This window comes from Macrotis lagotis, chromosome X, assembly GCF_037893015.1.
Source record: "Macrotis lagotis isolate mMagLag1 chromosome X, bilby.v1.9.chrom.fasta, whole genome shotgun sequence".
Taxonomy (NCBI): Eukaryota; Metazoa; Chordata; class Mammalia; order Peramelemorphia; family Peramelidae; genus Macrotis; species Macrotis lagotis.
This window is the reverse complement of record NC_133666.1, coordinates 80290815-80304948: the sequence shown is the minus strand read 5'-3', so window position 1 is coordinate 80304948 and position 14134 is coordinate 80290815. Positions and strand designations below refer to the sequence as shown.

Sequence of the window (14134 nt, the reverse complement as noted above, 5' to 3'; positions counted from 1 at the left end):
AAGGAGCTTGAGCTAAATACACATCTTGAATCCCTGCTATTTTCCACATGTTTAAAACAATTTTCAAATTTCTAGTTTGAAAAAATGCTCTTAAACAAGGATTTGGGGCCCTCAATCAGTTCTGAATCAACTACTGTCTAATCTTAAACTATAGCTTCTCAATTTCAGGAAAAATATAACATTCAAAGTCCAGAGGGGAGTAAATAATCTGGGGCTCACAGCTCTCCCACACACTCTTATGAGGCACCACATGTATATGGGAGGTCCTGTGGTTTTGTTTTCTTTTTTCTGATAGGGGAAAGGCAGATTATATATATATATATATATATATATATATATATATATATATATATATATATAGCGAGAGAGAGAGAGAGAGAGAGAGAGAGAGAGAGAGAGAGAGAGAGAGAGAGAGAGAGAGAGAGAGTGAGTCAAGGACATGGCTAATGCCATTTAGGGAAGGGAAATTTGCATGGAAAAAAAAAACTAGAAGGGGGTCACAAAATATCCTGGATGGCACAGGGCTGTGTGTGTGTGTGTGTGTATGTGTGTGTGTGTATAAACATGTAGTTCAACCTTTCCCAACTAAGGTTTTTGTTTCCGGAACAGTGCAGAACATCAATCCAGTTATGTATCTTAAGTCTACTTGGTTACGACAGACACTTAGATTGACACCTGAACAATCCCAAGCCAATTTGTTATAGCTTGGCCATAAGCTGGCATAGACAGGTCTGTACAATCAAGAGGATGCTTACAAATGTCATTCCTAGTTTACAAAGCTATGCAGACTCATTGGCAACGCAGCAAAAGCAGTTTTACATTCTGGAAACCATGGCATATCACAGTTGAGATTAAGCAAGGAGGCAATATTTACAAGTCCCTACGTTAGGGCTTCAGTAGCTGACTCACTAAGATAGGGGATGATTTTGCAAAGTGCAGGACCAAACCAGGGCTATTGATTGCATGCCCTTTGCAAGCAGGGGAGAGTTGAAAGAGCTTTAGTTTCCCAAAGCTTATCTAGAAGGGTTTACAGGAACATGGTGCTTTGAAAGAATGTCCTAGACAAGTGAAACATTGAGAAAGAGACAAGGGGTATACAAATGAAAAGGCAGCATGCTTATAACAAGCTCTGTTTGTTTTAAATTAGCACTGATGTTAGATCTTTAGTGGAAACTATTGTTCATGTTAAAAATTCTGAGTGCAAAACTCAAACCTCATATAACAGGGCAGGGGAAATGTGCAAATTGCTTTGTTCATAAACTAACAAAAAATAACTGAGTAAGGAGACTATTCTAGCTAGCATTATAACATTCTGAACACAACAAAATAGACCATCTCCTTTCCAAAATCATCTAACAAGGCACTAAGGGTAGAAGATGACAGGTAATATGAAAGTGATTGAATTATGATGCTTTAATCAGGTCGGAATATGGGATACTTTGGTAGGAATTCTATTAGGATTACCTGCAAAATAACCAAAAAAAGAACATGGTGACAAAATGCTTTCCATTTAAACATCGACATCTATCCTTACTTGCTGTAGGAACTTACTTTGGATTCATCTATAAATGCAATGCAAACCCAAGTGTATTCAAAACAGTCTCTCACAAAGGAGTTTGGCTCTAAAGAGTAAAATCCATGATCATGCCCTTGAGTTATATGTGGTCCAGTAGCAAGGGTACATAGCCAAAGTGTCCCCATCCCCCTTTTCCCTTCCCCATGTCCCCCCTCTCCAAACCAGTTTTCTCACATGTAAAATGAGGGGGTTGGCTAGAATAGATATTCCTCAGGTCTCTCTGCGTTATTGCTGATTTTGGGGGGGGGGGGTCACTACAGAGGGGCTCTGTTCCAAAAGAGGAAAAAATACGTGCTTTTTACATGGAAGATTGGTTTGTTGAATCTGAGTCTTTTCTTAAATGAAGATTCAAGTGGCCTATCCCAAATCCAACAAGAGGTTTGATAAGGCAATAACAAAGCCTAAGATACTAAACTAAGAAATTGTTGATACCACAGCTGTGATCCTAGGTGAAGTCTCATCCTACAATGAATCTTGAATTTGTGGCTGAGGGTATTTTTGAGTTCAAAAAGGCTCAAGGGAAAAAGAGGGAGAGATTAAAAACTTTTTAAGATCTGAAAGGAACTTCAGTAGCACAGGGATTTTTAACCTGAGGTAACTGAACTTCTTTTTTTAATATTCTGAAAACTGCATTCCAATAGAATTGATTTGCTTTGTAATCCCATGTATTTTATTATGTGCATATAAAACCTGGATTCTGAGAAGGGGTCCATAACAGAAAAAAAGGTTCAGAATTCCTTCTAGTCCAACATCCAAATTTTACAGAAGACAAAACTGGTAGGGCCTGGGAAGTAAAATGTCCAAGGTAGCAAGCAATTGAAGAAAGGCCTTCAGATTTCATGGCCGGTGGTCCTTTTTCTCCACCACACTTTTTCATAATTCATGAGTACTTGAAAGTACTCATAAAAATGGAATTTTATGAAAATATCCACTGAAGGAAAAAAAAATTACTGTTCTGGACCCAGGGAACATAATACCTCAAATGTAGTTCAGTGGGTCTTCTGTCTCAATGACACTAGAATTTCCCAGGTTAACCATAACTAGGGATCAGTGGTTTCTGAATTAAGAACACTTCAGCCTATCTTCAAGTCAAAAACAGCTTTCACAATCTATTCTTCCTTTAATCAAAGCCAGACAGCCAAAAGAAGACAGGGCACCCTCCACAAAGACCCCAAGTTCGATTGGTATTTTTCATGCATGTTTTCACAAAATACCATTCCCTACATCTGCGTCATGCACAGCAGCTGTTGCCGTCACATCGACTCTGTTGCTATGGTTTATAAATGCTTCACAAGAGGATTCAACTGGTGTGATACTGTTTGTACCAGCAGAGACTGTTCTAAGGCATAATAATCAGTTATAGCTTTCAGGATAATTATGCTATTCTCCATAACTCCACTAGGGAAGACTGATGTTTATAGTAAACAAACCAAAGTCAAAAAATGGAGCAGTCAACAATAATATCTGCTGAATTATACATTTTAGAATGAACAACCCCAAAGTAATATAATTTATTTATACATACTTACATATTCCACCATATTATTGCTTTCACATTTCCTTTTACTCAACTTCCAGTGCAGACCAAGCTATGAAAATACAATTGGTTAAAGGTGATATCAGTTTCCTTCTGCACAAAAATTTTCAGGGGTTCCTTAGTCCTTCCTAAGCAAAGTACAAACTCCTATCCCCAGCTGGCAGGTAACCTTCTCTATCCTCACTCGTTTTACTCCCCTCCCCCATGCTCTCCATTCCTGGCCATCCCACCTATGTGGCTCATGCTCTCCTGACTCTGCAGCTGTGCTCTTGTCCCCAGTGGTCATAACATCCCCATCCCAGTTCCCAAATAAACCACTGGATTCCTCCATTCTAGTGAGTTAAAAAGCACTCATTAGGCATTCACTTTGTTTCACGTCCTGACCTCAAAGAGCCAGTAGTCCAGTGAGGGAAATTGTATGCCAACAGCCAGAGGGAAGGAACTAGCAGTGAGAAAAACCTAAGTGAGATGCAGAAGGAAGGAGACCATTCCACTCCAGAACAAAAACACAAAGGGAAGAGACAGAATGTCATGTCTGAGGAATGGCAAGAAGACCAATGCATAGAGGAGAGTGCAGGATAAGAAAACTAGGGTCAGGTTGCAATGGGTTTTGAGTATCATGGAGGTAAGAGGGAGTCACTGTAATCTATGGGAGGAGAATGATCAAACCTATGCTTTAGGAAAATCATTTTGGCAGTTGAATGGACTGGAATGGAGAGGGAGCCTGAGTCCAGGTGAAATTGATGACATCCTAAGGGGGAAACAACGTGAATAGAGGGCTTACATGATGAGAGCCATATTTTTGGAAAACTGAGGGAAAGATGGAATGGAATGGGAAGAAATCTGAGGCTATTGCAATTGTGTAGGCATGCACCAATGCAATGGCTGTTTGAGTGGAGAGAATGGAACATATAGCAGAAAATTTGCAACTACAGAAAACAAGATAGAAAAAAGACTGGCTATGTGGGATGGCAGATGGTGACTCAAGATCAGAGTTCATGAAAGAGAAAAGGGCTAGATATAGATGTACACAGAGTGCTGGGCCTAGAGTCAGGAAGACCAGAGTTCAAATCCAGTATTAAACACTTACTATCTCTTTATCACCTTTTTTGTGTCATGGATCCTGTATGTTGAAATCTATGGACCTCTTTTCAGAATAACAGACTTAACTGAATGGAGTAAAATACAAAGAATTACAAAGGAAACCAATTATAATGAAATAGTGTTATCATAATATTCAAAAATATGAAATGGACATAGCATAGATTTGCAATATTCTCCAGTACCATTAGCAGCATGTAAATAGAAATGAAGGAGGCAGATGGTTAGAGTAATCCATTACTGGGATTTGGAGAGGCATGATCAGCAACCAGACAAGGAAAAAAGAGACTCGAGTGCAGAGGACATTGCAACATAGAACTGAATTTACCAAGAGTTCAAGATAGGAAAGATAGAATAATGTAGTCAGTATAGGGATGATGCCCCAGGAGAGGCATGAGGAGAGGAGGGATAGGAGGTCATGTTGAAGACAAAGCACAGAGTTCAAGGTTATAAAACTGAAAGAAAGGTAGAATGACAAGAGACTGTCATCAAATAAGGGAATTTCAAAGTTTATGAATCTGGAAGTGGAATACTTAAGGGTGATGGCAACATCATCTCTGAGTGTGGATGAGGTAGTTGGGAAGACAATGGGAACTGAGTTGAGAAACAGGAAAAGAAAGGTATTAGAGGATGCCACAAATATGTACATTGAGTAGCCAGTATAAGGGCAAGAGTTTGAGTAGAGTGAAATACTATGGGCCAGGCACTAAACTCACTGAGGTAGGAAGGAGAAAGTCCTAGGGGTTGACAGATTGACCTGAACTGGGAAAGAAGTTTGAACATCATGAATCTTAAAGGAGGTAAAGTTACCCAGTGATATTGAGAGAGAGAGAGAGAGAGAGAGAGAGTGTGTGTGTGTGTGTGTGTGTGTGTGTGTGTGTGTCTAAAGTGGCAAGGAGAAGCAAGGACCCAAGACAATGGGTCCCATTAAAACCATTGAAGAGAAAGGGGAAGGGGGGGGCACTGAGCAAAAATGCAATCAATGACTTGTAAAGGGTGGCCAGGGATACCATACCATCATAAGGAAGCCTGATGTCAGAGTCAGGGCCTTAAGATGGAAGGAGTTATGAAGAAAAACATTTAAGATGAAAGCAAGTGTGTTAATTAAGGAGCAGATATCCCAGAGGGCACAGTGGAAGAATGAACAAATCGAGAGTGGTACATTGGAAGGAGGAGAGGAAGCTTACCCAATTCTCTCATGTCAGTAATGACTACCCCATCAACCCTATCCCACCCCATTCCCAGCTGTCCCAGAACACTTGGCTTTGTACTCCTCTAATGCACTTAGATAATGTTAGCCATTTTAGTGTTGAGATTTTATTTCTCTTCTAGACCCTAAGCTCCATAAGGATAGGCTAAATTATGTCTTTTCTTAACTTTTCTTTGCACCTAAGCTCAGAAGTTCTATACAGAATGCTTAGCAATACACTGAGAGCAGGTTTACATTTTGGAAACCGCAGGATATCACATTTTTCACTCTGTGAAAAGGCAATACTTACAAGTGGGATTGGGGAGGTCCTTAAGTAACTTAACCATTAACAGAAGTGATGATTTTACAAAATATAGAGCAAATCTAGTACAGTTAAACTGTAAATCCTTTATAAACAGATTTGAGTAAAAATATATCTAACCTACTAAAAGCTTGTTTGAATGGAAATTGTAAAGGTTTATGGGAACATGATGATTTATTTGAAAATTCCATTCAACATTTCTTACCTTGTGGTATAATCTGTTATTTTCCCATTCCAACAACTTCTGGATTGATCTTCTTGTCTATAGGAGGGAGAGGGAGGAAAAAGAGTCAACAGCTTTTTAAAATATGGTTTACACATATCTTAATCCCACCTAGTAAATTACATTATTTAATGTTTTGTACCTATCTCTAAAAACCTATTACTCCTTTCATCCCATTATCCCTTCCCCTTCCCATAATTTTTTTAGGTTTTTGCAAGGCAAACAGGGTTAAATGGCTTGCCCAAGGCCACACAGCTAGGTAATTATTAAGTGTCTCAGACCGGATTTGAACCCAAGTACTCCTGACTCCAAGGCCAGTGTTTTATCCACTACGCCACCTAGCCGCCCCCCATAATTTCTAAATAAAAAAAGTGACAACTCTAACACTGGTTAAAATATTTGGTGCTATTGGGAAAAGTTCCAGGAAGATCAAATTTACATGAAAAGAACTTTGTGCTACCTTCTCAAAAAAGAGACATACAAATGAGTTTATCATAAACTCAAATGTACTCACTTATTTCTTGAAGCCATCATAAAAACTTAACCAAGTACTTCAAAAAACAAATAGATCTTTCAAAAAGAACTAAGCCAAGATTAGTATCTGTGCATCTTTGAACATGACTACATCTCTATGGGCACCTAGCATGCCAAACAAACCAATTTCTCTCTACCTGAGAAGCATGATGTCAAGGCTGTGATGCCCAAGGATATCTGTGGAAAGAAGTGGGGAAACATAGCTACTGGGAAACTAGCAGTGAGAGGGAAAGAAATGAATGAGGGAAGCTCTGGCCCATGGGGGATGATGAAATTCGCCTAGCTTCCATTTAGAAAAATGGAGAGATTTGACAAGAGTGCTAGAATTAAAAAAGTTTCATGGAAGCTCTGAAACAATCTAGTTCCACCTGTCAAAGAATCCCCTCTAACACTAAATATGCTTTACAATTCCAAAGGCCCTGACATCATTCCCTAAACTCTAAACTCTCCTTCTTTGGTTCAGTATGGCAAAGAACTTGTTTGTTTGATCATTCTCTCTCTCTCTCTCTCTCTCTCTCTCTCTCTCTCTCTCTCTCTCTCTCTCTCTCTCTCTCTCTCTCTCCCTCCCTCCCTCCCTCTTCTTCTTCCCTCCCTCCTTCCACTCCTCCCTCTCATTTTATTATGATAAATGAAGAATGGGCATGTGACTGACTAGGCCTAGAAACAAATGTACTATCACAATTATTCTTTTGACAACCTAAAATTTCTGAGTTCTGGCAATAATCCCAGGTCCATTGACTTCAAGCTAGAAGGGCCCTTAGAAACCATGCAGAGAGGACAAGTGACTTGGTAAACATGAGCTATGCAGTCCATAGTGGAGTCAGAATTTTCAGCTAAATCCTCTGACTCCAAATCTTGTGTCTTTTCCTCTGTGCCATGCTTTCTTGTATTGGAGATTGATTAAGAAAAAGGGCCCAAGTACATTTAACTTGGATGACTGATAGAACAAAGAATGGAGCATTGAACAATGTTTGTAATAAACCCCAGGGAATTGGTACATTTGTCCTTCTGCTACAGTCTGAAAAGTGTGATTCCTGCCCAAAGAACAACCTGATCTCAGGGACAATGAAATATTCTTTTAAGAAACTAAAGAGTTTCAAAGTGAAAACAAAGAAAAAAGGTTCTGCAGAGACAAAGAGGATCCCTGCCCTGGGCCTAAAGACTGGAAGGCAAAAGAATATGACACCAAGAAGAAAAGAAGGAGTTCTACAGGAGATTGGCAAAAGAGTCCTTGCTACCTAAAGGAAGGGGTTAGACAGAGGGAGTCCTGGAGGAAGTGGTTGCTTGTCCTTCAAGGAAAGATGTTATGTGAGTCTCTGCTGATCTGACAGGAAGATTTCTCTTCCTGGGACGTGCATCCAGAACATAAGTGAGCCTCCAAAGTTTGTTAAACCAGATGACTACTTATGTCCATTCCTGGCAATTGAGGGGCCAAATAATTGTACAAGGAGACATTTCCAAGGAGACATGGCACAGCTGGCTACAGGAAGGCTTAGGTTCAAGTCCCTCATCTGATACACACTGAGTGGGTGACCTCTGAGTGGCAGAAAAGTGCCAAGCTACATGCATTGGCCAAGAGAACTTCCTATACCAATGATGGAAGACAGTGGACTCAGAGCAGGGCTAAGACTAAGAAAAGGCAGGAGATCCTCTATTCTTATGTAGTCACTGTCAAGTGCTTTTTTGGAATAGAAAGGACAAGAAAACAAAGACTAGAGGTGAAGGCCAAGATACACAGGAAGAGAGTAAGTGAACATTTGCTTGTATTTATGTCAGTGGGACTGAGTTCCAGAGTAGTAAAAGCACTTCAGAACGTAACTGCTGAGCCATTCTCTTTGATGGTCAATCATTTTTGGTCATGTTCAACACTTGATGATGTCATTTGGTAGTTTCTTGGCAAAGATACTGGAGTGATTTGCTATTTCCTTCTCTTGCCCATTTTACAGATGAGGAAATTGAAGCAAACAGAGTGAAGTGATTTGTACAGGGTCACATAGCTATTAAGTAACTGAGGTTGGGACTGAAACTCAGGAAAATGAGTCTTCCTGACTCCAGGCCTGACTCTCTGTGCATTATGGTGCCCCCCAAGTTTCCTTAAGCCACTCTCAGGGATCTATGAACCTTTATGGAGAACAGCAGAGGATCACAGATCTGGAAAAGGGTACATATCTCACAATTTTCAGAAGACAGAATAGATTGAATTCAGCAAAGGAGAATTTGACTGCAATTTCTGGCCCTTTGCCACCTGTATGATCACTGGGACTACCTGTTTTCATCTGGAAAAGGGGAAGGGAGAGGGCATGGTTGATCTCTAAGGATTCTTCCAGGTCTAAACTCTGTTGATTAAAAACTAACAACATTTCCAACTCTCTACCACCTGACTTCAACATACCTTGCATGACTTATTTCCTATTATTCCCCTTCCACACCATCTTATGGTTAAACTAGCCTATTTTCTCAACTCATCAGGCCATGTTCTCTTCCCTACACCTTGGCACACATGCCTTCCAAGGTTAGAGTACACTCACTCTTAGCTTCCAGCTCAAGGCTTGGCTCAAACACCACCTCCCTTATGGGAGGCCTTTCCCAAAGGCCCTCGTGTTAGTGTTCTCTTCCCCTTGGGATTATCTTGTAGGTATGTTCCTGGGCACATCGAACATTCCTTTGTAGACTGGAATCTCCCTGAAGGCAGAGACTAGTTCATTTGTGTTTGGATGATCACCAATGCCCAGCACAGAACAGAAACTTAATAAATGCTTATTGACTTGTTTTGAATAATATCTATCTTATGTTTGAAAAATAAAAACATGTGTATAGAAAAAAATACATGTGACAACACCCAGAACCCAATCTCAGTCTCAAAGGCATGACTGTATTGCTTATTCCCTTTGTGTTTAAAATGAGGGGCAGAAGTGCCCCAAAGGTAGACACTCATCTCTGCTGTCACGAGTTGTACTCACTCTTTTGTTAAGACAAACCACAGGCCACAGGCTGCAGCCCAGGGTGCAGCAGCAACACAGGCAGCCACACAGCAGCCACTTGATGCTGACTGGGAGGTTCTTTTGTAAGCATCCATTCACACGGCCAATACTGGTCTTGAATTCTTCTGGGGCTACCTGCAGGAGAAGTGGAGCTCTTGAATGATTTGGAGATGGTGGGTTCCCAAACCAAAGTCTGTCACCAAAGATCAGCATGATTATTTTAATGACATGCAAAACAAATGTGGCTAGTGTCTTCTTTCATCTCCCATTTAACAGACAAGATGCTTACAGGATGTTAAAAAGTAAAAGAATCTAAACCCATTTACACAAAAGTTAGTGAACTCTTCCAAAAATGGAATGAAAAGCAAGCCAGTAGAAGAAAGGTAACAATTAGTGATATTTATGGTAAATAATATTAAATAACCCCCTTCGGATCCCAGGAAATGGGCATATGCTTGTTTTCTTACCATTTGTCCTCACAAATAAGAATCTTTTATGGTAGCATTCATTGATTCTAATTCAATATGCCAGATACTGCCAAAGGAACAGGAATAATAACTGAAAAAAAAATCAAGCTTTTGGTGGTCTTTCCAAATTCAGGGGAATAGGAAAGAAAACTGAGCCTGTTAATTAGACTAGACTCCAAGCATCACTCTACTACTGAAAAAGGAATGCTGAACAAGTCACAAATTCCAAGCTCAAAGAGACCTCAAAGGTGAAGTCTAACCAACATCCTCATTCTGAAGACATGGAAACTGAGTCATTTTACCACTCTTCAAACTGAAAATGGAGCAACTTTGAAGGCCAGGACATAGATATCTCAGACAGGTATTAAACTATAGGCAACATTTTCTGTGGAAACCTCATGAAGCTACAGTATCTATAAACAGCTATCAATTTTCTCATCTCTGAAATGTAGATTCCAGTCATCCTGCCTATGTCATAGGGTTGTTTTGATAATCAAATAAAGTGAATACAGTGTCAGCTAAAATTATAAATATTGTATTATATAAATATTATTGTATTATATAAAATTATTATGTTGTTCATAGGTTGTCTCAAAAATAAGTTGCATCTAAGAAACATTTTCTCAACCCAGAAAACCTTTGACACGCCAAGTAAGTAGTGCTAAACATTTATTGAGGATTAAATTAATGATTGTTTTGTTAATATGAAACATGAGGAGCAGGGTGGTAAAGGATACTGAATCCAAAACCTAGAAAACCAGGTTTGAAGGCTGGTCAAATGGACTGATAAGCTACACTCTGTGGGCCTCACTTTCCTCTCCTCTAAAATGATTGGGTTAGATTAGATAGAAGAGCTACATCTTATGAACCACAAAATGGTTTTCAATTCATTAGGCTCAAATTTCTCTAATCAAAAGAGAAATTTCTCCTCTTCTTTTCTTGCAAATAACTTCTGGGCTTTCACCACTGACAAGAACAGAAGTCAGTATAAGTTTCACTAGATTTGCATGGAAAATAAACTCAGGTTTCTGCAAGTTAGTGGTATGCTGAAAGCCATGCACCTTAAGGTGAAATCTTTATTCTGGACTTTAGAACCAATTCCCTTTCATTGTCAACTTGTCTATCTCTATAAGTCTGGGGCACAAAACATCCCATGCCTAGCTGTGTAATTAAGAAGGGAAAAGAAAAGTCACTGAGTCTATACCCTGAAGAGATTATGAAAAAGGGGAAAAATAACACTTGTACAAAAATATTCACCGTTTGTGGTGGCAAAGAATTGGAAATTGAGTAAATGTCCATCAATTGGGGAATGGCTTAATAAACTGTGGTATATGAATGTCATAGAACACTATTGTTCTATTAGAAACCAGGAGGGATGGGAATTCAGGGAAACCTGGGAGGATTTGCATGAACTGATGCCGAGTGAGATGAGCAGAATCAGAAGAATATTGTATACCCTAATAGCAACATGGGGGTGATTGTCAAACTTAATGGACTTGCTCATTCCATCAGTGCAACAATCAGGGACAATTTTGGGGTATCTGTGATGGAGAATATCATCTGTATCCATAGAAAAAATTGTGGAGTTTGAACAAAGACCAAAGACTCTATTACTTTTCATTTTTAAAAAACTGTTATCTTAATATGCAATTTTGCTATCCCTTATATTTTATTTTTTTTTCCTTAAGGATATGATTTCTCTCTCAACATTCAACTTAGATCAATGTATTACATGGAAACACTGTAAAGACTAATAGATTGGGGCGGCTAGGTAGCATAGTGGATAAAGCACCAGCCTTGAAGTCAGGAGTACCTGGGTTCAAATCCGGTCTCAGACACTTAATAATTACCTAGCTGTGTGGCCTTGGGCAAGCCACTTACCCCTTTCTGCCTTGCAAAAACCTAAAAAAAAAGAAAAAAAAAAAGACTAACAGATTGCTTTCTGTGGGGGTGGGGGAAGGGAAACGAGATCGGAGGGAAATTGTAAAATTCAAAATAAATAATTTTTTTTAAAAACAAAGGAAAGGAAAGTCACAAAGGCACAACTCAAGGAAGGCAATTCTGGTGTCAAAAGGGATTTACTAGCCCTTACACACTGTCACGCGATGCTACATTTCCATCATTAAACATCAAGATTCCAATCTAGTATGAAGTAAGAGGCTGTCAAAGACAGATAATTCCCAGAGAACCTAGTATCATCATTTGCAGTTGTGGGGGCATCTAGAATATTAAGTATATAATAATCAGATAAAAAAATATGACTAATTCATATCTACCAATCTATTTAATTGCTTTGACTATAATTTGGTACACTGCCCGTTGAATCAGCTGCCTGTTGTGACAGGTAAGAGCTTGAAGTTTTATCTGCAGAGGGAAAGTAAAATTAATTTCAAAAAAGAGACATCCTAGGATTTTCAGCAATATTTGCAGAGCTAATTGTCTTAGTAATATTTAGTTTAAATGTCCATTAGAAGAAATAAGGGTCCTGAAATTCCAAATTTTATGATATAAACAGAAAACCTAGAATTGTTATTCACACACACACACACACACAGACACAAAATTGAATTTCTACAAATCTTAGAACTGCTAAAGACCTGTAACCCTGTAAAAAGAAAACTGGAACTGGCTTGCAACAATTTTCCCATTCTTGGTACTAATTAGAAAGTACAGTCAGAATCAAATTAGAATCACACAAATCTTGGCAGAATTTTTATTTTAAATAACATTAAATTGATCAGAACACTCTCTACTTACCTGAGTAGTACTTACTTAAAGAGGGAATTGCTTTCAGTGCTGTGGATACTCCTGCCATGCCTTCGACTCTGGTCATCATGAACTTCCCCCCCACCCAAGCTGGCTCCCTCCCCAATAGGGAGCCATCCCCTGGTAGCCAGTCTCTTTACTGGGCATCTCCAATCTTTGGCTGTCCCTCAGCCAACAGCAGCCCACTCCCCAGGCTTCCTACCTTTCTCCCTTGTCAAAATGAAGATCAAGGCTGTGGTCTATAAGCTTTAAGGAACCCAGGGCATCATGAGAGGACTTTAATAGCATTATGAGTTTTAAGATTGTGTGAATCTCCAAGAAAGAAAATGGACTTCTATAGCTTAAAGAAGAAACTGTTCGGAGGGTATTTAATATTTCAAGTACATAAAAAGGTCTTCTCTCTATGGGAAGTGATGTCATCACAAAGAGAGAGCACTGGACTAGAGAAGGCTCAAAAGATCTATATTCTCATGCTAGATCTGCCATTAACTAGCTGGGTGACTAGAGGGAAATCACTTCATTTTTCCAAGATTTACTTTAAGAAACAAGGCCCTAGAAAGTAAGTATCTCATATTTATCTGAGAGGAATGGGAAAACCCAACTGTTAGATATTTCAAAGTGTTTTGCAAGGTATAAAATGATACAAACATCTGGGCTTCCAGCCACTATTATCTCCTGAGAAGAGAACAAAAGGAGATGGGCTTCCATGACAGCTTGAGGGATTAGGAGCTAGATGATAGGAAAACTGCAAAGTATCTCTGGAGATGTTCAAGGGAAAGAAAAGTATAGTCATCTTCTGGGTATGATTTATATCTATTTTCACTTGGAAACAGACAAAAGATGATATTGCTGCCTGGCAAAGTGACCAGAGCACTAAAGTTGGAATCAGGAAGACTTGGTGAATCCCACCTCCACCACTTATTAGCTATGAGATCATGGGCAAGTCACTTGAGTCTCCATTTCTTCATCTTTTGCAAAATGGAAATAATGAATATCTAAAGTACCTATATCACAGGATTTTGTGAGACTCAAATGAGCTAATAATCAAATTGCTTTAGAAACCTTTAAGGATTTCATTACCAAGTTGGGTTTAAAAGGAGCTAGATAAATGTAAACAAGACTCATTAATCTGGGTCTAGACTGAATGAAGTGGGAAAGGATTGAGATTAGACAGTTCAGATTATCAGTATTGATTTTACTTTTTTTTTGACCCCTTTCTTTTTCCTTATCAAGAAAGGCATGGGGGACAAAGTGAAGAAGGAATGGAATATATAACTGGGAGAGAAAAAACAAATCTAAAAATCATATCTATGAATATGAATGCAAAGAACTAGTCCATAAAACAAAAAGTGGAAACATGTTATTTACAAGAAACACATTTATAATATAGCCACAAAGTGTAAAAATGAGGGGTTATTGTAGAATCTATTCTATCCAA

The 14134-nt window shown here is 39.0% G+C and overlaps 1 protein-coding gene across 11 annotated transcripts in view; it reads right to left on the bottom strand.

Moving 5' to 3' along the window:
• The window catches only part of CHIC1 (cysteine rich hydrophobic domain 1), a 218320-nt gene that overhangs the window by 179126 nt on the left and 25060 nt on the right, over positions 1 to 14134 (bottom strand). For 10 of the 11 annotated variants that reach the window (XM_074200803.1, XM_074200802.1, XM_074200804.1 and 7 more), the window contains exons 3-5: positions 9443 to 9598; positions 5931 to 5987; positions 3106 to 3165 (exon numbers count right to left, since the gene is read on the bottom strand). In XM_074200803.1, the coding sequence (XP_074056904.1) occupies positions 3106 to 3165; positions 5931 to 5987; positions 9443 to 9598 (273 nt within the window). Of the gene's footprint in view, positions 1 to 367; positions 1465 to 3105; positions 3166 to 5930; positions 5988 to 9442; positions 9599 to 14134 lie in introns of those variants that run through there. The other variant, XM_074200809.1, reaches the window with a different exon arrangement.